This window comes from Xenopus laevis, chromosome 3L, assembly GCF_017654675.1.
Source record: "Xenopus laevis strain J_2021 chromosome 3L, Xenopus_laevis_v10.1, whole genome shotgun sequence".
In the NCBI taxonomy this organism is placed as follows: domain Eukaryota; kingdom Metazoa; phylum Chordata; class Amphibia; order Anura; family Pipidae; genus Xenopus; species Xenopus laevis.
In genome coordinates this window covers 135,420,506-135,443,623 of record NC_054375.1, presented here as the reverse complement: position 1 = coordinate 135,443,623, position 23,118 = coordinate 135,420,506, and the positions used below count along the sequence as shown (strand labels likewise).

Sequence of the window (23,118 nt, the reverse complement as noted above, 5' to 3'; positions counted from 1 at the left end):
TCAAAGTCACGCAGCAACGCTGCTGCATCCTCACGAAGGTCTGAAATATAGAGAACACGTCACTTCCTGTCATTCATCCTATTTGCGCATATGTTCCTCACATTTCTAACGCATATGCGTTTCAACTCATTATCTAAAGAAACGGATTAGATAAGTGTCATCTCTATCTAAGGCTCCAGGGAGTACCTAGCCAATTAGCACCCCTCTTTTTACTTCAATGGGTGTGCGGCTTCTCTCTATATCTTATACAATTTCCCCAATAGACCTGCTTATCTTAAATAGTTACAATTGCTTCTTTGCTTATCTTAAATTGTAACTAATGTATAGAAGTGCACCTGCCAGATATTCTGGACTCTCTCAAGTCAGTTTTAGAAACTTTGTATCTTTTTGTGGCTGGAGATCAAAGTGCAGGAGATCAAAGAGAAAGTCAGGACATTTCAGTAACAATCTGGGAATGCTGGTTGAGCTGTCAAAATTGGGACTGTCCTGCGAAAAATGGGACAGTTGGGAGGTGTGCTTACAGACAGCTCCCTGTAGCCCTGATACTGGCTGCCCAGCTGGATGATTACACAGAAAAACAAAACTATTTTCTACAAGGTCACGTCTGCATATACTGAAAGCATATTATGTGTAACTCTTAAAGCAACAGTTACATGAGTATGAATGGATATGCAGAGGGTGTCACAATATCACAATATGATCACAGTAGATAGATAAGAATTGGCATTTGTTTGATTTAATGTCCAGGCTGCACTAGAGAATACCCCAATGCTTATAGTGCTAAACAGCTGGAGGGCCTCCCTATTATTAGGGTTGCTACCTGCAAAAATATAGGAAGGCCGGTATTTTTTTTCCAGAAAAGGTGGCAACCCTCCCTATTATACATATGTACAGATATTTATGTCATGTACAGTATTTGATTTTCCTACTAAACAGACTTTCCTATTGCCTGCATTGTTTTGGTACTGGCTAAATATCTGCCGACACTGTTAGGCCAGGCTTGTCCCGGAGAAAAGTTGCCTAAAGTTGCCCTATTCTTCCAATGACAAATGCTGGGGGAAATAATGGCAGTATCATAGATAAACCCCCCAGATAGGGTCTGTGATCAGGGGAATGGAAGAGGGTCAACTAATGATGTCCCTGGACATAAAGGATGCGCATCTACATGTGCCGATATGGCCACCGCATCACCGCTTCCTACGTTTTGCCAACAACCATTACCAGTTTGTAGCCCTTCCATTCGGGTTATCAACAGCCCCCCGAGTGTTCACCACGCTGATGTCAGTCTCGGAATCGGCTCTACGTCTACAAGGGATCTCAATCACTCCCTACCTGGACGACCTGCTCATAAAGGCCAGAACAGCAACAAAAGCAAAGCAAGATCTCTCTCTAGCAATCTCCTTGCTCCAGCAATTCGGATGGACAGTGAACTGGTCGAAATCGAATTTACACCCCAGCCACCAAATGACCTTTTTGGGGCTGGAATTCAATACGAGCACTCAACTGGTCTGTCTCCCCCACGACAAACATAAAAGACTCAGAGATCAGATACAACGCCTACTTGTACCTCAAAAGATCACAATACAAACAGCAATGAGGGTGCTAGGGGTGATGATCTCAGTCATAGAGGCAGTGCCATTTGCACAGATGCACTTTCGTCCATTACAGTCAAACACACTTGCCGTCTGGAAAGGGGGACCCCTCTCCCGAACATTCTCCCTCTCCCAACAGACCAGGAGGTTGCTCTGGTGGTTGAAACCCTGCAACCTTAAACACAGGACAGTCATGGGCGACACCAGACTGGACAGTCATAGCCAAGGATGCCAGCTGGGGGGGATGGGGAGCGACCTGAAACAACTTATCAGCACAAGGACTATGGTCCACAGAAGACTCAAAACTTCCAATAAACATACTGGAATTAAGAGCCGTAAGACTGGCACTCGAAGTATGGAGTACAGAGCGACAATGCCACAACAGTGGCATACATAAATCGCAAGGGAAGAACCCGCAGCAAAGCGGCACTAGCAGAGGCACAGCAAATATTACACTGGGTGGAAATCAACAAGGTGAGGTTGTCCGCAATACATATCCCGGGGGTATCCAACACAAAGGTTGATTACCTCAGCCGAAATCAAATAGAACCCGGAGAGTGGGAATTACACCCGGAAGTGTTTGCCGAGCTAGTAAATCACTGGGGACTTCCACAAATAGACCTCATGGCCTCCAGAGACAATCACAAGGTACCCAGGTACTTTGCCCGCGGGTACTTTGCCCGCTGTCTTGGTTCTCAGACCTGCAGGACATGTTGGTCGCCCATCCAATACGACTAACCCCCAGGTCAGATCTCCTCCTTCAAGGGCCCATAGCTCACCACAACCTGGGCCTGTTCCGTTTGATGGGGTGGTTATTGAATCCGACATCTGGAGAAAACAAGGACTGTCAGAAGAAGTCATTGCTACCATGCTAAAAGCTCGAAAAGCAACCTTATCCGGGTCCTACCACAGAATATGGCACTCCTACCACAACTGGTTCAACGAAGGGGGTTTCGCGTTTTTAGAACTCAAGATCCCTAGGATTCTGTCTTTTTTTCAGAGGAGTCTCCAACTAAATCTCAAGCTCAGCTTTCTTTTTTTTTTAATTCAATACTGCTTTTATTGGCATAAAAACAAACAGAAAGAGCAAGTAGTGGCATACAATGACATTTGCAAGGTATAATGAGCAAGTACATAATACAGGTACCCATGCAGCAGTATACAATGATAGTACCACCCTGATTCGTCTGGCATCTAAGGAACACATTGAACAAGCAATTAGAAAAGACTAGCTTAACACTTATGTATGGCCCCCAGAGGATGCGAGATGGCCTTCTCGACTGTAAAAATGGGCTAGACAGACTAGGTGGATACGGAACTCTGATAAGAAGTCCACGGTTCCCATGTCTGTATGATTCAAAGATTCTTTTCCGGGTCGGTTTCCGTCAAAAATTCCATATATTTCCTAGATTCAATCCGTTTGATCAACTGCTGTACAGAAGGAGTAGTTGGTGTCTTCCAAGTACTCGCTATAAGAGTTAGTGCTGCATTGAGTATCTGAAATAGAAGGCTCCTCTCAGCTTTTGAAATTTGTACTGGGTAGATTTGGAGTAGTGCTATCTGGGGCAGTTGGGGTATTTCCCTGTGGAATATCTCCTTTATTAAATCGAAAAGCTCTGTCCAAAAAACTGTAACTTTTACACACTGCCACCACATGTGAAGCATTGTACCTGGCTGTCCACATTGTCTCCAGCACATGTTTGGATAATTTGGAGAAATCTTTGCAATCCTGGAGGGTGTTAGGTACCACCTACCAACCACTTTAATGTGAGATTCCAGGTGGTTAGTGCAGTGGGTAGCGCCTTTAGGACTATTGATACAGGCGGACCATTGAGCTGGGGAGAACTGCAGTTGAAGCTCCTGTTCCCATTTATCCATATATAGAAGTTTTTGAGATTCCTCACGTGTTATTTGCATTTTATAACAATCCGACAATATCGATTTACCGTTCCAGAATTTACCACAGAGGCACTCCATCCATGACTGAGTGCGCAATGTTTTGTAATCCACAGCAGTGGTGCGCAGAAAATGCGTGATTTGCCCATAAGTATAGATTTGATGTGGTTGTAAACCATAGGTCTGCATCAGATCCTCAAACCGACGTAGTTTTGAGACCTGGTAGAGGTGTCCTAGTTGGGAAATCCCAGCAGTAGCCCAGCTGTTAAGGTTTATCTGTGGGATGAAATATTTCAGTGCTTTCAGAGGCAGTAAAGGGGAAGGAAAGGTACTAAACTTAAGCTTTGTGTGCACAGTATCCCAGATATTGATGGACAGTTTAGTGGTGGGTAAAAGGCTGTCCACTGGTGGTCTGGAATGTTTGGGCATCCAGAAAAGATGAATTATAGAGTTATCCCCCATCATTTGAGCTTCCATATCCACCCATGCTCTGCAGCCCCTTTCCGCATGCAAACGGACAACTGATTCCAAAATAGTGGCAATATAATAGGCTTTGACATTGGGTATACCCATTCCTCCTGAAGATCTGGAATATTGAGTAGTCGAGAAGGCCATTCTCGGGGGTTTTTGCTGCCATATGAATCTATTCATAGTTCTCTGTATAGTCGCCAAATATTTAGTAGGGAGCCGGATCTGCAACATTCTAAATACATATAAAATGCGTGGTAAAAGGTTCATTTTTATAGCCATTACACGCCCATACCAAGAAATTGTTTCTTTTCGCCATCTGTTACATTCTAATTCAACGAGTTTTATCAAAGGAGAATGATTCAATTTAAATATCATGGCCGGGTCTCTGGGTAGCTTGATTCCCAAATAGGTGATATAGGAATCACGCCACTCAAAGGCGTGGTAGTGTGCAATTCCTTCCAGAACCCGCCTAGGTATGTTAATGGGTAAACAGGGGTGCTTCGCCAATGAGGCGAGTTGAGGCTGTCGCCTCAGGCGGCAGTGCCCCACTAGGTACCAGGGGCAGCAAAAATGCTGCTCCTGGTACTTTAAGAGCGAATTTCCGGCGGAGGGGGGCAGCAGCAACTGCTGCTGCCTCAGGCGGCGGAGGAGCCAGGATCACCCCTGCTTGTAGATAATAAACTTAGTAATGCGAGTCAGCAGCTTCAATGCCAAACAAGGTCTTGAGCTGTATTAAAAGGGGCAGAGATTCAAGGGGGGAGGGGGTCATTCTTCCACTGTATAGAGCACTTGTAAGGCCCCATCTAGAATATGCAGTACAGTTTTGGTCTCCATCGCTTAAATGGGACATTATTGTATTGAGAAGGTCTAGAGAAGGGCAACTAAGCTGATAAAAGGTATGAAAAATTGCCGCTATTAGGGAAGATTGGCCAAGAGGAGAGGCGCTTAAGGGGGAATATGATAACTATGTATAAATATATAAGGGGATCGTATAATAACCTCTCTAATGCTGTATTTACTGGTAGGTCCCTCCAGCTGACACAAGGTCACCCATTCCACTTAGAAGAAAAGAGGTTCCGTCTACAACTAATCAGTGGTACAGGCTCATACATTAAATAGATTTAAGAAGGGGCTGGATGGTGTTTAGCAAGTGAGGGAATACAGGGTTATGGGAAATAGCTCATAGTACAAGTTGATCCAGGGACTGGTCCGATTGCCATTTTGGAGTCAGGAAGGACTTTTTCCCCCTCTGAGGCAAATTGTAGAGGCTTCAGATGGGGTTTTTTGCCTTCCTCTGGATCAACTGGCAGTTAGGCAGGTTATATATACAGAGCTTGTCAAACATGTCAATTGCATTACCATGGGCACATCCATTCCTTTGGCCAGTTAGCTTTTACTGCTTCAGGTATAGGATCCTTTATCCAGAAAATTATAATTCATAAACCTCCAAATGACAGGAAGGCCATCTCCCATAAACCACATTTTAAGCAAATAATTCTCTGTGAAGATGGAACAGTACCTTGTACTTTATGGTAACTAAGCTGCCTGAATACATATTGGTGGCAAAACAAACTTATTAGGTTTATTTAATGTATAAATTATTTTTAACAACCTTAAATTATGAAGATTCAAAATATGGAAAGACCATAGGTCCCGAGCATTCTGGATTATAGATCCTATACCTGTATTACACATGCATAAAATATCTCAGTGACAGTTATGGGTTACTGGATTCAAGCCGCATTTGCCCTTGTTGCTTTATGTCACTTTGTTTCCTAAAGTCTCTGACCTATAACAGTTTGATCCAAATGTATAGTCATCCTTAAAGCTCTCGGCAGAAACGGTTCCTTCAGACATATTTGTTGATAGGATGAAGCGGCCCTTTGAACAGGACACAGCTGTTGGCACACTTTGATCCAGGGGTATTTCATCGTTTGCCAAAGTGAGGATCTGAGAACAAAACATTTTATCCCCAACTGCGATTTGCAGAACAAATTTGAATTTTGTGATTGAGTCTCTGATCACTTTGAATCCTCGTCCTACTATGTGTCTGCGTAGAGTAAAGTAGCTCCCGCTTTGGCACTTGAGTCTGGCACTTTTGTTTAAGATGGAAAAGGCCCAAGAGCAAATTGCTAAACCATAAAACAATTACAATTACACGGTGAAGACGCATTGGCAAACAAAGGAAAGAACACAGCATCAATGTATTGTTTGCATTATTATACAATATTTGTCATTACGTAGCACTGGCAGTAAATGTTGGATGTGAATAATATTTTGCTATCCTGATGGCCATTATTTTATAGGGTGATATTATCCTTCCACATAAGACATAATGTGAGAGAGAATAAAATTAAAAAGTAAAAAGTGCAAGAGCCCCCTGACCTGGATTATGTTCTCAATAATGGTCACTAGCACCCTGGCCTTGAGGGCAGAGCCACCTACTTGGCTATAAGAGCAGTTCATTTTTTTGTGTGTTGTGAATCGATATCTCTGTTGTCTCCCATCGATAACTCCCTTTTTTAAAAGTCTAAAAAAACTCTGTAATTCCTTTGTTTGGGGCCTTTGTTTTGACTTTATGTAAATTCAGAATCCATGGAGTTTATGTCAAATAGTTTTTGTCTTTTATCTCAGGGGGTCTCTGGTAACTGAATTTCTACAACAACCCTATACTATAAGGTGGGCTTCTGTTGTAAGGGCTACATACCTCGGTGTAAAGGTTTATGTACATTACAATGCCATCATTACAATGCAATACATCTTCTGAAAACACAGCAATACTGTCTGTAATTAGTGATGGGCGAATAAATTCGCCTGGCACGAATTTGCATTGAATTTCAGCGTTTCACCGCAGGCAAATAAATTCGCAAACCTCCGGCGAAAATTCGCAGGTGTCAACAGTATTCAAACACCCATTGACTTTAACACAAGTCCAAAATTGGACGGGGGCATCAATTTTCAATTTTCACGATTTTTTCGCGAGTTTTCACCATTTTGCGAATTTCACAGGACATTTGCGAATTTTTCAGCGAAACATGGAGAAATTCGTCCATCACTATCTGTAATTAAAAAAAACCAATGTACACATTCTGAAAAATTCAGAATGGTTAAATACTGTATGTCATTTTATCTTCAAACTAATCATATGTCTTGTATATTGCACCTTATGCAAAGTGGACACTAGCAGCTCAGGGGGTGCAGGTCATTGCCAGCGGTGAGGGCCTGAAATGTTTTTTTGTTTTTTTTTTGGTGGGTAACACTGTAAAACACTGTAAAATCATTTTTATTGGAACAGTGCCATTATGTAGTAGAACCCTTTACTACGCCATGGTTACATGTCATCACGTGATCTGACTGCCTACTAATCTGATTGGTTACTAGCCAGCCATATGAATCAATTGGGGGATAGACTGTACTTCATTGTCTTTATTTTAAAACAAGATAGGGGCGAGAAGATTACATGATTACAAATTCTTTGAATTGCTTTTTGGAATAAAGAACAAGGCAATTTTCTTTATAAAAGAGTCTGATTTTTGCCTGACTTTTGAGTTTGAATTTCACAAGCATTTGTATATTTCTCCTTTCTGTAAAACTATGATAATGTTGTAAATAGAGTACATTAAGGGGGCCGAAGTGAAAATTTTAATTTTCAGATTCAAATTGTCGAGTTTTTTGTGATCAAAACTGTCAGCTTTGAATAGGAAATTATTAAAATTCCATTCGACTTTTTTAAATAATTCGAATTTGATCAGCAGATAAAGTGCACAATGAAAAAGATACTGAAGTCTTTATAACGGGCCAGTGGTCAGTGGCAGGCGGCAAACAATAAGAAGTCCATAAACTGGCAGAAGGTCTGGGCAGGCAGCTGGCAAGGAGAGTCCTATAGGCAGGCCAAGGTTATGGGCAGGCTGAAGACAGAGGAGAGTCCAGTAAACAGGCTGAGGTCAATACTAGGAGTTGAAACAGCCATCAGGCAAGGATGGTACCAGGAGCAAAAGAACCTGGACACAGAACAGGGAACCAGGTGTGGACTCAGCAACAAAGGCAGGAATCAGGAAATCCTGGGAATCATGGGAACAAGAATATCTCAGGATGGATCTGGCTATGATAGAGCACAGGCAAGAAACAGGCTTATAAAGCCCCTTTTTTAATTAACTGGGAAAACTGGAAGTCAATGAGGTGGGGGAGTTGAGTGAGCAGTAGGAGAGGTAAATAAACCATCAAGATGACTACTAACTCACATCAACTCAGAAAGCCCCCTGTAGCTCAGTGGTTTAATGCATGTACATTTCAAGGCAAAGTCCAGAGTTTAATTCCAGGCTGCAACTGACAATCACACAACTAGGGCTGTTCGATAATTGATAGATCCGACAGATTATGTCAGCTAGCCTTTTACCCACAATAGGCAGGTTTGCATTCCTGGGGGGTGTGACTAAACTATATTATATATAGAAAAAGCTTAAGTAGATAGTACATATTTGAGGCAGAGGGAGAAGCAGATATCTCCCAAATAAAGATGCTGGTCCAGTTTTATGTAAGATATATGGTAATGGAGTAACGAACTCTCAGAGGAATGGGGTCGATGGTATAGGTGAAAATGATTAGTAGAAGGTTGATCATTAATCAGAAGAACTTTGCATGACATCTCTATGTCATATTTGCAAGATGGACCCTATGTTAACACTACTAACTAAAGGGATATAAACACCTGACTGCCCAATATATATTTGTCTCAGAACAAGAGTATTAATATGGAGTTGGTCCTCCCTTTTGCAAGTAACATCTGCTCTTCTGAGAAGGATGGTGGGTAGAAGATTGTTAGTGGGATTTGCATTCTCCTGATGGATAGTTCTTGTGCAGTTGTTGCTTCAAGAGTGGAACTCAGCAGTGACCAAAAGACCAACACAGAGGACATTAGATTTTAGAAAATGTGTCTTGATACTTTTGGCCATGTAGTGTACTCTTCTGCACATCTGTAATTCTACTCTTGTTGTTATGCCATTATCCTTGTCTTATACCATAAGCTTTGTGCTGTATACCATATTATACCCTAATTCTACCCCATTCTATTCTCACAGGGATACAGACACAGCTATCTCCTGCATAGCTCCAATTGTTACTAGGAAACTGGAAGATAAGGGAATAATTTACAGCTTTGTGCAGCTTTGTTTGGTAGTTCATATCCAATTGATGCCGCATTAGTGATGTGCGGTTTGGGTTTTAGCCCACCTGCACCCGCCCGATAACCTTCAAGTTTTTTTGTGCTTCTTAAATACCAAACCTTCGAGTTTTTGAAAATATAATTTGAATTTTTGTGCAAAAAAATCAGAATCATGGCAAAAATTTAAATTAAAACATTGATAAATCACCCCCTTAAGATATACAGATCCAAATTATGGAAAGGTCGCTTATCCGGAAAACCCTGGGTCCCGAGCATTCTGAATAATAGGTCCCATACCTGTATAAGAAGACTGGGAGGGCAAGTACAAAAGGGGTGTAAGTAAGTAAAGGGTGAAGTGAACAGTAAGGGAAAAGGTGGAAGAGGAGGGACAATGTAAGAAATGCAGATACTGGAAAGCTTTATAGATATGAAATGAGGTCCAGGGAGAAACTGGAGAAAGAGAACAAAACTGGGCATAAACAATAAGAATAAAGGTCAGAATGAAAGAGTGAATAGTTAAAGGACATACATTAGCATGAGTCAAATGTACATGTTTGGTTTAATACCCTGTTGTCATATTTACCTTGCAATGTATGAGAATAATTTTTAGTGCTACCATCTTGTCCTATACTGATAAAGGGTTGGCACAATGACAAAAATCCCATCTTTCATTTCTTTGTTATCTTTCTGTCGTAAGACAAGTACAAAGCATCTAGGTGGTAAACTTTAATTGATAGTGCCAGGATAATTAAATTTTTAGGTCGAATGTTCGGTGGGTAACACCTTGGCTAGGCTTCTATTGTCATCTTTCTACCACTTTGTCTTCAATATCTTCCTACATTGCCTCTGTTATAAAGCATTGCGTTGTAGGCCCTGTTCCCAGTGAAGTTCTTGTTCTTTTGCTGACTTTCTGGTGAAAGGTGCAGAAAGGTGGGCTTTGTAGAACATCAGTGCATTGCAGCTTGTACTAGATTTTTCCCTCTTGCCCAACTCATGTCTAGTTTCGCCATAGTGAAAGATGCAGATTGCTACTTCTCTATTAAAGAATAGCAACCAATCAGCAAGCAGCATTAACTGGTCATCTGTATGAAAACAAATTTGATTGGTAGCAATGAGTAAATAAACCTGGTAACAAACTGTGCCCCTGAAAGTGTTAATTAAATTTACAACAGTCATTAAAGGAACAGTAGCATCAAAAACTGAAAGTGTATCAAAGTAATTAAAATATCATGTACTGTTGCCCTGCACTCAGTGTCGGACTGGGCTGGCGGGACACCGGGAAAATATCCGGTGGGCCCCCACCGACCCAGACCCCTCCCCCGATCTGCCTGGCCCCCCATAAAATCAGTTTGCGCCGTGCACCGGCGTTCTCGTATGAATGCAGGGGATTTTTATTCTCCTACCGGCTTAAAGTGTGCATGCCTGTGCAGAGGCGCACATGCTCGTTGGAGCGGCAGTGCATGGGGGGAGTTGGTGCGGGCTCTGCAGCAGTGGGGGTCGGTGGTCCAGAAGGGGGCCCTGGACAGCAACCCCAGTGGGCTCCAGGCCCCCCAGTCTGACCCTGCCTGCACTGGTACAACTGGTGTGTTTGCTTCAGAAATACTGCTATTGTTTATATAAACAAGCTGCTGTGTAGCCATGGGAGCAGCAATTCAAGCTGGAAAAAGGAGAAAAGGCACAGGTTACACAGCAGATAGATAAACACTATTGTATTGGACAGGGCTTATCTGTTATCTGCTGTGTATCCTGTGCCTTTTCTCCTTTTTCCATCTTGAATGGCTGCCCCCATGGCTACACAGCAGCTTGTTCATATAAACTATAATAGTGATTCTGAAGCAAACACACAGCTTTTACCGGTGCATGTTAACAGACTATTATATGTTAATTACTTTTAAACTCTTTTATTTTTTGGTGTAACTGTTCCTTTAACACAACACTGCTTATTGCTTTTACTATTAGACACTGGGGCTTCTGTGAACACCATAGATGCACACACAATATATCCTTTGGAACAAGCTGCCTGCCTTGAAAAAGTTACAAAGCAATATCTTTCCACACGTATTTCATACTTCTCTGCCAGATATTATGAACACTGGCTCTAAACACCAATCAAAAGAAGAAGAATGGAAGGCCTTGTAAGAATCAGATATCAGTACATCTGATTAAGGGGGTCCGGAGGGGGGCCCTGGAAAGCAGCCCTGGAAAGGAGTCCCGGTGGGCCCCGGCCTCCCAGTCCAACCCTGCATATCAGCAGAACAGATACTATAATATAAATATATATATTATAAAGACTATCCCTCCTGAATCATTTGAAGGTTTCATATATTCAAGGTCTGTGTGCTGCTTGTTTTACACTTTCTCCATTTATGTACTAGTTTGTGTGTCTATTTTGGACTTGAACACATTTTTGCCATGCTTGTGTTTTAGTTGAAGCACTCATAATATAAGGAGAATGTATTCCAATCCTTATCACAGTCACTAGGGTCAATTTTATCAGGAGCCAGCCTGTTTTTGACCTGTGGGAGGAAACTGGAAGAAATCCATGCAAACACGGGAAAACCATACAAACTCCTCGCAGATAGCAGCCTCGCTTATATCAAACCTAGGGCCCCAACGATGCAAGGGAATAGTACTAACCTCTGCATCACCATTCTGCCCAATTTCAAAAGTATTTACATTACATTTGCCCTTTTCCTGACCAGTTTGTCTCATCCCTAGTGAGCATATGTCTTACACCTAGGCTATGTACCCACAAAGGTTTTAAATGTTGGTATCTGAGGTGCATGCTGGTAATTTTAGTGCTCAATACTACTTATACCAATTAGTTCTATGAATTCCCTGAGATGCTGTTCCCCTTTTCCCTTTGTTTGCTGCCATGGAATGTGTCACATATGTTAAGAACTGCTAAGACCAACATATACATACAGTGCTGTTAGGCTGAACACATGTCCTTACTCTATATTTTCTTCCAAATCATTTCAGTTCCCCAGCCCTATTTCCATCCTTTAGGTTTCCTTCTACCCTGTGAATTATCACCCCCAACTCTTTATCTAGCCCACCTTACCAAAATTGTTTCATGTTTCTTTCTTAACCTTATTTTTAATCCTCTCTTTACCCCCCACAATCATTAGCCCACAACTTCTTCTCATTTCCACTACTCACCCATCTGTTCTACTATTTAACCATCAGCTCCCTCCCTATCCATGTACTTTCCCCATCTCAGACCTCTTTCCTACTCTTGCCTTCCCATCCATTAGAGCCAAACACAGCAGGAGTTGTTGTGCTTCTGTACTTTTTCTTTACCACTACATATCTCTTGTATCCAGTATGGGATCTGTTATATGGAAACCCTTTATCCAGAAGGCTCCAAATTATGGGAAGGCTGTCTTCCATAGACTACATTTTAATCAAATAATTCACATTTTTTTAAATTATTTCCATTTTCTCAGTAATAATAAAACAGTAGCTTGTACTTGATCCCAACTAAGATATAATTAATCCTTACTGGAAGCAAAACCAGCCTATTGGGTTTATTTAATGTTTATATGATATTTTAGTTGGCAAAGTATGGAGATCCAAATTACAGAAAGACCCCTTATGTGGAAAACCCCAGGTCCCAAGCATTCTGTATAACAGGTCCCATCATTTAAGTGCAGTGAAACTATTTACCTTCTGTATTCAGTATTTTGTTTCTTTAGAATGACAAACAAAAGGAAGAAGAATATATAGTTTCAGAAGAGATATATATTTAAATGAATGTAATAGATGAATTCTGCCAATGTAGAATTCACCCGGAAGCCTTTGGAAAAACATACAGACCACTGTTTTGTGAGTGTTATATATTTTTATTGTTTGTGTTTCTAAATAAAAATGATTCTTTACACTAAAATCTAAGCAATTCTTGGTTCGGACCAGTTGATCAGCCTCTACATTGTGTCCATTCCATTAAAGTATTCAGTATGAGGAGGGTCATCTAGGTCTTGGTCACTGGTACCTACAAAAGAAAATGTGATTAGTCAAGCAGCAATTCAACCTACAGTACAAAAGGAAAAGGAGAAAGGATCAGTATCCCAATCACTTACTAAATACACATGGGGTATCTGCTAAAGTAGGGTTAAAGTAGACTTGTGATGGCATATTTTTCGTGAACTATTTAAAAGTAAAAACACTTCAGGGTGCTGGTAAACTTTATTCACCTTTTCCAAACAAAAGCAAGCCAGAATAAAACATTGCAGAACATAATAAAATAAGGCAAACAAACAAGGGTTGTGCAAGTGGAGTGCAAACTGGATGCAAGAGGCTGCTCATTGCACTCCCCGCTCATACAGAATACATTCTCAAGATATTGAAGAAGTCGTACTTGTATAGTCTTTCACTACCAAAGGGAAGTTACAGTTGGGTGATGCCCACCCTGCCTTACATTGGCACTTTAGTAATGTTACAGTTGGGTGGTGCCCTGTCTTACATTAGCACCATGTCTTACATTGGCACTATAGTTATGTAAGAGATTGGGTGGTGCCCACCACATTGGCACTTTAGTTCATAATCGCGAAAAATAAGCCCAGTTTTAAAATACATTTTTATCACTATACAGGGCAAAACTGATTTAAAAAAAGGATAACTAATCTGTATTTCCCTCAGTCACTTGCCAATATTAACTAATTCAGTTGCTTGGCTCATCCAGGAACCCTTAGGGAAAGTTCACTTCCACCCCTGATTCTGTCAATTTGGTCCCAGCACAGTAATATTTTCCTAAGGGTACAAGTCCAGCCCATTTACTGGCTACGATTCTCATTGTTTCTCCCACCCATCTTTATTTTCACTTCGGTTTTTCTACCTCAGAAGACACAAAAAGACTGCACAAATAGAAAAGTCAGCAAAGAAGCTAGACAGGCAGGGGTCAAAATAAACTAGTTGGACAATTGCATTAGTTACCTGTAAAACAAAAAAGGCTAGGCTGAACCCCCTTACAAACCCCAGAAATTCTTTAAAATAAAATTCACTAAACCTTTCATCTAGTAAATCACTAGGGGTTCATATTGTCCTATGGTCTGGCCTTTGCAGCTGTGTTTGTTAATGCAAGTCCTCCTCATCAATGTTCCTTTAGATCAGGGGTCCCCAACCTTTTTTACCCATGAGCCACATTCAAAATTAAACAGAAATGGGGAGCATTGACACATGCATGAAAATTGTTCCTGGGGGTACCAAATGGACTGTGATTGGTTATTTTGTAGCCCCTATGTGACCTGGCAGCCTACAGGAGGCTCTGTTTGGCACCTGTTTAGAGTAACATCCAAAGGGTTGGTGAGCAACATGTTGCTTCCGAGCTACTGGTTGGGGACATAATTACAGCCTCTATGCTTACACCTTTTACCTATTTGTTTTCCCAGCTTTACATTCTTTTAACTCAATCGAAATAATGAACTTCATGTTCTATTAAATTGATGTGGTCTAATCATCTAGAACGCAACCTTTGTTCCTTTTTATTAAATTTTTTCCACATGTACAGCACTGTGAATACAAACGATAGATTAACTATAAGAAATAAAGTAAAATAGGCTGAAAAAAGACACAAGCCCATTTAGTTCAGCCTTTCCCATATGAGAAGGACTTACCCCATTTCCTGAGCACTTGCCGTCACACCCAGATTAGCCAAAGGCAGTTTTAACAGACACACATTCATTGCCGTAACAAACCTGGGAAGGGAACAAGAGAGACATAAGTCCTAGAAATGGGGAGAGGGTAGTCTCAGAAGTCATCTGGACCTTCAGATAATGTTGTGTGTGGATAGAATCTTTGCTCGGTTCAACTCCTTCTCCTTCTCTGCAATACTAAAACTCCCAGGAGACCGCGGAATTGTGGTTTTATAGGATATCGTAGTCTCTCAAATCAGCTTAGGGCTCAGTTAATTACGAGACCACAGTCCCGGTTACTCTGCCTTCTCCACCTTTGTGGTGTCCCAGGGATAGAACAAATTAGGTAGCAGTTTTGGGACAACTCCACCATCTCCTTTTTCATTTTCCTCCTTTTCTCATGAATTTGAACATTGATTTATTTTTATTCTATCTAATGGCAGCCTAGTTAATTAACTAATCGAATCTTAGTAAGGATTACCTAATCCATTTAGCACTGTAGCACTTTATAATCTATTGTATTATATATTTCCATTTTAGTCAATCAATTATAACTATCAATTTATTCCTTAGTATTACTAGTAATTTAGAAACTGGTTATTAATTTTGGTATCACTTTATTAATCGCCGAATTTGTTGTGGGAAACAATAAATTTGGCCTCCCATGCTCCTCACTTATAATCCTTTGCACTGCACTTTATAATTTATTGCACAGCACTTTACAACAATAATAAGTGGCATATTCAGCCTCATGCACTGACCAGTGGTGTTTAATTTTAATTTTTTAACCTACTACAAATAAGTGTGTTAATAATATTTTGTGACTGCCTGAGTTTAGTCTGTTCCAGTGGGGGTTCTTTTCTATTCTTTGGATATTGTGTGTACGATACCATCACCAGACTGAATGGAAGAATCAAATAACACTGGTGTAACCTGTGCTGAGGGACCTAAATAGCTTATTAGATTGACACTTTGGGGTCATGTCACGTCCCTGCGTCTAGATATTAATTGTTCTCCAGGGATGATAGCATTTGTAGCAACGTTTAGAGGGATGACATTATTGCCAGGGAGCTTACAATCACTAGTTCCCCGAGGCAACCAGGGACAACATACATTTCTTAGTTTCCAAATACTTACAGAATCTACAGATCTAATTAACATAACAGCCTAATTCCAAATGATCATTATCGACTATCTATAACGGCATTTATGGACACTTGCCTTCCCATCTCCACATTTTATTCCATTCTGCACCATTCCTCCAGGAACTAGAAGGGCTTTGCATTCACCCTTCACAGCAACAGGACCAGGAACTGTCGGATATTTGTTATCACTGTTGCAATACAGCACTCCGCACATCACATTCCTAGATAAGGAAACTTCAAATGAGATTGTCCTTGGACATCCAAGTGCACCTCCAAGGCAGCACTAAAACCCACCACACCCATACAGTAAACGTACTGCAAAAAACTTGACACTATTTTATCTGCATGAATATTAATGAAGTGTTTTTTAACCTTTGTGGTGTAATTAGATGATCCCACCTATATAATGATATGTAGAAGAAGAGGGTTACTCCCCCAACTCCAGTCCGAACCTTTTTGGCGTTGGTGTTGGGAGAGGACATGCAAAGAACTTGGGCCCATTGAATGAGGCCAGATAATGGTAAGATTTGGGATGGGTGATATGGTTTAGGAAAGGGCTGTCCAGCTGAAGGCCTTTTGGACTGATGTGACCCTCAAAGGATTTTTATGACCCTTTCTTTGTATAACATTATAATTTTATCATAATCTGTGTCTCAATGACCAGTATTAGTCTGGTAACACATGAGTTTAAAGGGTACAATGTAGGAGCAGATGATAGACAACAGTCCCTGTGGCTGCTGAGGACCCATTATTATTTAGGGATCCTGATGGTCAGTACTCACTCAGGTTCACAGGGTTTGTAGGTGCGTCCAACTTTTTTACAGTATCCATAAACAGTACCTTTCGTGTTTATATTAAAGCAGAGATCTTCGCCGACCAATGTATCTACATAATAATGGAAAGAATTACAGAATCATGGGGAAAATGTAGCATTTTTGAAAGTTTTCCAAAGCTATAACCTGGCAGTTCTTTAACAAAGAAAATATTTGTCTTCATAGTCTGTCCAAAACATAACTGTTGGCATAGCTACCAGAGATAGTTCCAACCACTTGTGGAAACTCATTCTTAACCTTGTCATCTTGCTCTAAAAATATATCCTTAGAAACTTTGCTTAGGAATGGCATCAGTTAGAATCAGTGGCTGATGATGTTATCTGTGTCTCATCGTTATTGTATGATAGCAAACTGTGCTGATGTGGTAACTGCCATTCATTCTTGAGTTACTTGTCAGAATCATGACAAAACAGCTATCACACATACACCACCACTTCTTCCAGTACCATTCCCTGATTCAGCATGGGGAAAACTTGCTAATGATTTTGTTGGTCCTGTTACAGATGCTCCTATAGACTGTAGATTTGCTATAACCTTGATAGACTATTACAGTAAATGGCCTGAAATTGCATTTGTTTCTCATATAACATCAGCTACAGTAATAACATTTCTGTCTACAGTCTTCAGCAGAGAAGGTAATCCAAAGGAGTTAATATCAGACAACGGACCACAGTTTGTCTGATATGAATTTGAATCCTTTCTGAGAGAGAGGAATATTGTGCATAGGAAATCTTCAGTGTATTACCCACAAGCAAATGGAGAAATCGAGCGATTCAACAGAAGTCTGAAAGAAGCTCTACGGACAGCAAATCTTACTGGGAAATCTTGGAAAGTATTTACAACAGAGTTCCTACATAACTACAGAGCAACATGCCATGCGACAACTCAATCATCTCCAGCTGAATTATTACATGGCAGACCGATGCGCACTAAGTTACATGTTGCAGACATCAAACTTCCACAAAATACTGTGCCTACAAAATCATCTACTGCTGACACTGTGAAATGTCACCAAGCCAAATGCAAGACTAATACTGACTAACGTGGCGCAAGAGAGGTGCACTTTCAACCTGGATTTTTAGTCAGAATTAAGAAACCAGGAATACTGAAACAAGGACAATCTAAATTTACTACACCACTTGAAGTGAGACGCCAGCGAGGACCATACACAAATGAACTGTCTGATGGACGCATATGGAATGCAAGTCGTCTTGCTCCTGTTAGATATGACTTTGGAGAAGCTCCATTTGATGAAGGACATTTTCCTACTCCCGATGTCAACTGCAATAGGCCTGAAGAAAGTGAACCTTTAAGGCTTACTGAGAGAATCAGAAAACTACCTGCATGGACCCAGGACTATGTGACTAAGATGCATTGTTGTTGTTTATTACATTTGCCCAAATGCTTTCCTACTATAGGGGGAATATGTGGTGTTTATACAAATGGTCTGTAGATGTCACTGTGCTCATACTTATACTGTGCATACTTCCTGGTATCTTAAAAGTGAAAGTTACTGTTGTGTAATGCCTGCATGACTCTGCTAATAAAGCACTGTTATACTCTACTCATCCTCGGCTACCCAAAACATAACACAAAAAATATACCCTAAAATCCTTGTGCCTGGCCAAACTGAATCCAAATCCTAATTTGCCTATGTAAATTAGGGGCAGGAAGGGAAAACAAGTGACTTTTCTTCAAAAACAAGGAAGTAAAAAAAATGTTCCCACTTTTTCCTTTCCCACCCCTAATTTGTATTTGGCCAAATCTTTCATGAAGGTTTCGTGGATTTGGCCAAATCCCAAATAGTGGATTTGGTCCATCCCTAGTGTTTAGTGGCTTATAATATCAAATGACGTTTAATGACATTGTTGGTTATAATCGGTGCTCCCTGTATATGAATGACCATACTATACTATACATGACTGTTAGGTGACTTACATTATCCTAAATATTTTACAGTAGGGAGTAGATTAATCTCTATATATGCAACACAAACAAATCCAAGCTCTAAGTTCTCTGGCAGTACAATGAGAACTTACTGTCCCCCCAGAGTGAAGTGCATTGGCGCTGCATGGTTGGACAACTTCCATTATAACAGTACCCCTCTCCTTTCATGCAAGGGGCGCCGTTCTCTTGGAAACGATCGGATGGGCACCATGGGGATTTTCCATCACATAAATCCTCAAAATCACAGTCATCATCTTGACTTTCTCTGCACACTTCTCCGGCTTCCTTGATCTGCCATAGAAACATTAAGTAATGGAATTCCCTTCCAAGAGGAATATGTTTGTGCTATATAAATAAAGCATAATAATAATAATGGCACACACCTTACAGTCGCTGCAGCATTCTCCCTCTGCACACTGAGCTCCTGCCTTGAGTTTGCAGGTGGCGGCGTCACAACACTGATCCTTGCATTCCTGTAACACAGTGGAAATTTCTGTGCCTTGTATTTACTCAACTCGAGCTGAGCTGTCTATCTGACACCAACCCACACAGTAAATTAGTATCTACCTTTAACCTATAGCAGTCTAGAAGGGATACAGTCTAGAAATACCATAGCCTATGGCATTCAGTGTACTAAATATATGGCTTAAAAATAAAAATGAGGACCTTATCTTACATCATGTTGCCGGATGAACCAAATGTTGTCTTGGCAATGGTTATTGGCCAACCAAGTTTTTTTGTTTTGTTTTGAGAGAGCAGTTTTGATTTGGGTCAAAATGCTTTAGAGAGGGTCAACACAATGGATTAAAGATCTGCCAGTGAGGTTCAAAATGATGGAAGGCATACCTGCTTGGTCCTGGAGTGACCAGCTTTACTATAATGTGTTATATGAAGACAAAGAAATAAAAAGAACAAAGCAGACACATTGACCCAAAACGGATATTCCTATCAGGTACTTTACTATTACTCTTGCAGTGGACTATGAAGTTATGATGGGGTACTAATGAAACAATGCTATAGAGGACTGAAGGACACAAGCATCACAATGCAGGCATTACATCAAACTCTGGAAGAATATATGGATTGAAACCCTAATATCACAGGCACCTCTGGGGTGGAATCCTGCATTTAGCATAGCTGCTCTGGGGTACAATTCTGATGGCTGTGTATATAATATCAGCTACTCTGGGATATGGTCCTGCTCTTACTGAAGCTCCCTCTAGTCCAGCTGGTTATGTTGGAAAGTCTCAAATACATAAACCTTGATGTATTCATTACCTGCACTGTACCGCAGTCACAGTCCTCTCCATTCTCAGTCAATTTATTCCCACACACGGGGGATGTCAGCATCCGAGTTTTATCTGGAAGTTCTCCTAAACTTGAAGGCGTACTATCCAGTGGTAACTCCTGCATGTTTCCGATATTAAAAATTAATTATAAGAAATATAGTAAATTAGGCCAAAAAGAATCCATTAAGTTCAACCTTTTCCATATGATAAAGGACTAAAGCTGCCCATAGACGTGCAGTTTTTATTCTCTGTACGACGGAAGATCTTTGGTTTCAATGTAACAATCTACAACTGACCATTCAGATTAAATGAAGTAGTAAAAACGACAAATCGGATGATGTTCTGGCCATTAATTGACAGACAACATTTATACGAAAGTTATGTCTGAGTAATAGTAGTCGACAGAAATGTTCTGACCTGTCTGAAAGACTTCGATCGCCATGGTACAAACAATTTCGGGACGATAATTCTTAAACCCACAGAGGGTCCAAAAATCGTACGAAAATGAAGTTTAGTACAACTTTATCTTTGAGTCTATGGCCAGCTTTACCCTATTTCCTGGGCCCTTAGACTTTAATGCAGTTGGAGCGAGGAGGTACGCGCATTGTCGCATGCGTTTCGCAAATTTGCCCTGACTGATTTGCTCATCACTAGTCAAAACCTGTCCAGGTGACACTGTTGTAACAAAATTCATTTTTATTAACAGTACATATTTCCCTTAATATCTTTGATTCTTAGTGCAGGGGCACACAAATCCTGGCGGAGATTAGTCACCCAGCGACAAATCACTTCTTCTTCCGGCGACTAATCTACCCGACCTGCCTCCCTGCCGGCTGGAATCTAAATCGCCAGTGGGATGGCACTCTGAGCCGTTCATTTTCCGTAGTCGCCCAAATTTCCCTCCGTGGGGCGACTTCGGAAAACGAAGCACTCCGAGTTTAGATTCTAGTTGACGGGTAGGCAGTTTGGGGGTGATTAGTCGCCCAAAGAAGAAGTGATTTTTGTCGCTGAGCGACTAATCTCCCCCAGTAGCTTCATGTGTCCCTGCCCTTAGGATAGGGACACACTGGACGATTTGTCGCCAACGTTTTAAAAAAGTAAATTGCGGCGACAAGACGATCGTCTTTTTTGAACAGACGATTCACAGCGACTATTGGCACAGAGTGATTTGTATCCCATTACTCTGTGCGGTACGTGCTCCACCCAAACCGGAAACGGTTTGTGCTTCCCGCTGTAATCTGGCGTCTTTGCGTTCTTGCGTTCTTGCGTCATTGCATTCACATTGTAATTTGAATACAATTGCTGCTACTTATCTGTATGTGTGTGCGTGTCTAGGAGATTTCAGTGCTTTTCTAAGTACATACTATTTCTGATAAATCGCTCGGAAAAGGGTCTCAGTGCGTTTTAAAACTACAGGCGATTCACAAACGCGCTGTGGGCACAGGAGCTGGCGTCTTTCATTTGTTTTTGTTCAGAGACAAAATGAGCGATATGTCGCCGCGATTTGCTTTTTAAAAACGTTGGCGACAATTCGTCCAGTGTGTCCTTACCCTTAAAGAAATAAATCAATAAATGTAAATTATAAAACTGCTTAGAATTTTACTCTCATCAGTTTTACGTTTACTTATGTCAAAGCTTTACTAATCCTAGAAATCCATCCCCTTGATGCTAAGTGCATCGTCTTTAAACCAGTTAACATTACAGATACAGCAGACATTAGGAACCTCAATTAGAACATTGAGGTGCAGAATTTTCAACCAATTCTTGGGCTCCAAAACACCTTCCCAGAATGAACCTGGGAATTAAGGAAAGGCAACCGATGCTATAGAGGAAAATGTTCTAGAACATGTGGGAAACATAGTGCTTCTGTCTCACTGCAGAAGATTCCAAGGCCTATTAGCTGTGAATCAGTAAGAATTCCTGGCGCCATCCTTTTTCATAGCAGAAATGAAGTGGCACACACCACAAGGATCATCACTCTATATTTCTGGATGCCTCACCTTAGGTGGATGGGCGCCATTTATCCCTGGTCTCCGGCTTCGTGGAGGGTGAATTGTGACACCCTGCAATAGAAGAATATAATGAATGGTGTTAATAATACACACAACCAGCCTTGCCCTTGTGGTACTCGTAAATGAAGCTTTTCAGCTAAAACGTGTTCAGGCTCCCAATATATATACAAAGCCTCATGTACTACCACAAATACAAGTGCGGTCACATTTCTGTTGTGCGGCAATAATTCCACATAATCTCATACTGCAGGGGGTCCTGTTTAGAATTAGTTACTATACATTTAGGATTGTAAGCATTTTTGAGCAGGGTTACCTCTAATATCAGTCAGTATTTGTATATACAGGTATGGGATCTATTATCCAGAAATCCATTATCCAGAAAGCTCTGAATTATGGAAAGGCCATCTCCTATTGACTCCACATCCAAATAATTCAAATTTAAATAAAATGAAAAGGATTTCCTTTAATAAAACAGTACCTTGTATCTGATCCAAACTAGATTTGAATTCCTCTTTATTGGAAGCAAAATCAGCCTATTGGGTTTAGTTAATGGTAAAATGATTTTCTAGTAGACTTAAAGGGGTTGTTCACCTTCCCAAAACTTTTTTTCAGTTCAGTTGTTTTCAGATTGTTCCCCAGAAATAAAGACTTTTTTTCCAATTTACTTTCCATTTTTTATTTTATGCAGTTTTCAAAATTTATGTGTAAAGTTGAATGTCCCTGTCTCTGGTGTTTCAGTCTGGCAGCTCAGTAATTCAGATGCAGATTCTCTGTTACAATTTTGCAACATTTAAGGGGCAGATTTATCAAAGGTCGAGGTGAATTTTCGAATGAAACAAAATTTGAATTTTGAGCTATTTTTGAGGTGCCCCCCTCCCGCCTCCTTCTCATCCCCTATGTGCTCCCTAATTTGTGTGTCATTCAAATGTGCATCTTAGTGAGTGCTGGGGTGTACCTTGTTACTGTGCGCTCTGCACCTCTTGCCAGCTTTATAGTGCTCACTGCACTTCTGCCCTGGGGCATAATAAATCAACCCCATTATCTCATTGTGTCTCAGCAAATGCCTCACCTTAGGATGGTCAGGGTGATGTGGCGATGGTCTGTGCCCTTCCAGGGGGTCAGATGTGAATGGCTGCAGA

At 40.9% G+C, this 23,118-nt stretch overlaps 1 protein-coding gene and 1 long non-coding RNA gene across 2 annotated transcripts; both read right to left on the bottom strand.

The window, feature by feature from the left end:
* Window positions 1-12,944: 12,944 nt before the first annotated feature.
* LOC121401581 lies at window positions 12,945-14,962 on the bottom strand. The gene is made up of 2 exons (XR_005966377.1): window positions 14,736-14,962; window positions 12,945-13,114 (listed from the first exon to the last, which is right to left on the bottom strand). It is a non-coding gene; the product is annotated as an uncharacterized LOC121401581 (long non-coding RNA).
* A 161-nt stretch (window positions 14,963-15,123) lies between these two features.
* On the bottom strand, window positions 15,124-20,498 carry LOC121401580 (zinc metalloproteinase-disintegrin-like bothrojarin-1). The gene is made up of 5 exons (XM_041586989.1): window positions 19,957-20,498; window positions 19,062-19,151; window positions 18,771-18,969; window positions 16,681-16,783; window positions 15,124-16,119 (listed from the first exon to the last, which is right to left on the bottom strand). The coding sequence occupies exons 1-5, from the start codon at window positions 20,089-20,091 to the stop codon at window positions 15,945-15,947; spliced, it is 702 nt and encodes a 233-aa protein (XP_041442923.1). The 5' UTR covers window positions 20,092-20,498; the 3' UTR covers window positions 15,124-15,944.
* Between the last annotated feature and the right edge of the window lie 2,620 nt (window positions 20,499-23,118).